The sequence below is a fragment of the Micromys minutus genome, assembly GCF_963924665.1.
Source record: "Micromys minutus genome assembly, chromosome: X".
Taxonomy (NCBI): domain Eukaryota; kingdom Metazoa; phylum Chordata; class Mammalia; order Rodentia; family Muridae; genus Micromys; species Micromys minutus.
In genome coordinates this window covers 38750880-38752259 of record NC_137970.1, presented here as the reverse complement: position 1 = coordinate 38752259, position 1380 = coordinate 38750880, and the positions used below count along the sequence as shown (strand labels likewise).

At 48.4% G+C, this 1380-nt stretch overlaps 1 protein-coding gene across 1 annotated transcript; it reads left to right on the top strand.

Annotated features, from left to right (window-relative positions):
* Window positions 1-270: 270 nt before the first annotated feature.
* LOC308414877 (melanoma-associated antigen B4-like) lies at window positions 271-1380 on the top strand (the record flags this gene model as incomplete). Its single annotated transcript, XM_080910068.1, has 1 exon — window positions 271-1380. The coding sequence occupies one exon, from the start codon at window positions 271-273 to the stop codon at window positions 1378-1380; it is 1110 nt and encodes a 369-aa protein (XP_080766194.1).

Genomic DNA, 1380 nt, shown 5'->3' with positions numbered 1-1380 from the left:
TCTCACTAAGGAGCTATAACATGGGGTACCAGGCAGTAGCCTAATAGATTCTGATTTCCTCCACAGGTTTCTCAGGAAGTGGATTAATCAGAAGAAACAAAGCAATGTGAGTACCCAAAAAGAAGCCCAGAGAAAAGCAGCAGAGGAAGTGTTCATCAAAGGGAAGTTGCTCTCCACCTAGTGATGGTGTAACACTCATATTGTTATTCTATTCCCCTCAGATATCTGCCTTTTAAGTGCTCCTAACTGGTGCTCATAAGACAACTTATCATGCCTCGGGGCAACAAGAGCAAGGGCCGCTCCAGGGCCAAAAGGCAGCAGATTCGTGGAGAAAGCAAGAATTCCCAGGGTGCTCAGCCCACTGTGGAGGAAGAGGAAACAGCATCCCCCCCTCTTGACCAGGGAGATGCTCCCAGTTCCCCTGGTGTTGGCATTCCTCAGGAGTCCCAGGAGGCTGCATCCCATGGCTCTCCTGAGTTAGATGTGGCAGTTTATGGTGTAGATGCTGAGGGTTCTTATGCTGGTGCTGAGGGTGCTGTTGCAGCTGATGAGGGTTCTGATGTTGGTGTTGAAGGTTCTACTGCAGGTGCTGAGGAGAGAAGTGCATATTCCTCCAAGGTAGCAGCCGCAATTCAATCTGCACGCAGAGATCCTCTGACCAGAAAGGCCAATGTGTTGATAGAGTTCATGATGGAGAAGTTTAAGGTGAAACAGCCCTTCACACAGGCTGATATGCTGAGAGTTATCAACAAGAAATATAAGGTGCACTTCACTGAGATCCTCAGGAGAATCTCTGTGCGCTTGGAATTGGTCTTTGGCCTTGAGTTGAAGGAAGTTGATCCCAGTTCTCAATCCTATATGCTTGTGAGCAAGCTGGGTCTCTCCACTGAGGGAAGTCTGAGTGGAAGTAGTGGGTTACCCAAGACAGGGCTCCTGATGACCCTCCTGGGTGTGATCTTCATGAAGGGTAACTGTGCCACTGAGGAAGAGGTCTGGGATTTCCTAAAACTAGTGGGGATATATCCTGGGAAGAGTCATGTAATCTTTGGGGAGCCCCGGGAATTTATCACCAAAGATTTGGTGGAGGAAAATTATGTGGTATACCAACAGGTTCCTGGCAGTGATCCCCCAAGCTATGAGTTCCAGTGGGGTCCCAGAGCCTATGCTGAAACCACCAAGATGAAGGTCCTGGAAGTTATAGCTAAGATCAATAATACTTCCCCTAGTTTGTTCACTAGTATGTATGAGGAGGCTATGATTGATGAGGCTCATAGAGCAGCAAGGAGAGTTACAGCTGTTCCTGGCAATGTCGTGAATGTCAGGGATGTCTTGGATGCCAGGGGTCATCGAAGACACATGGCCCATAGCTCTTCTAAGTAG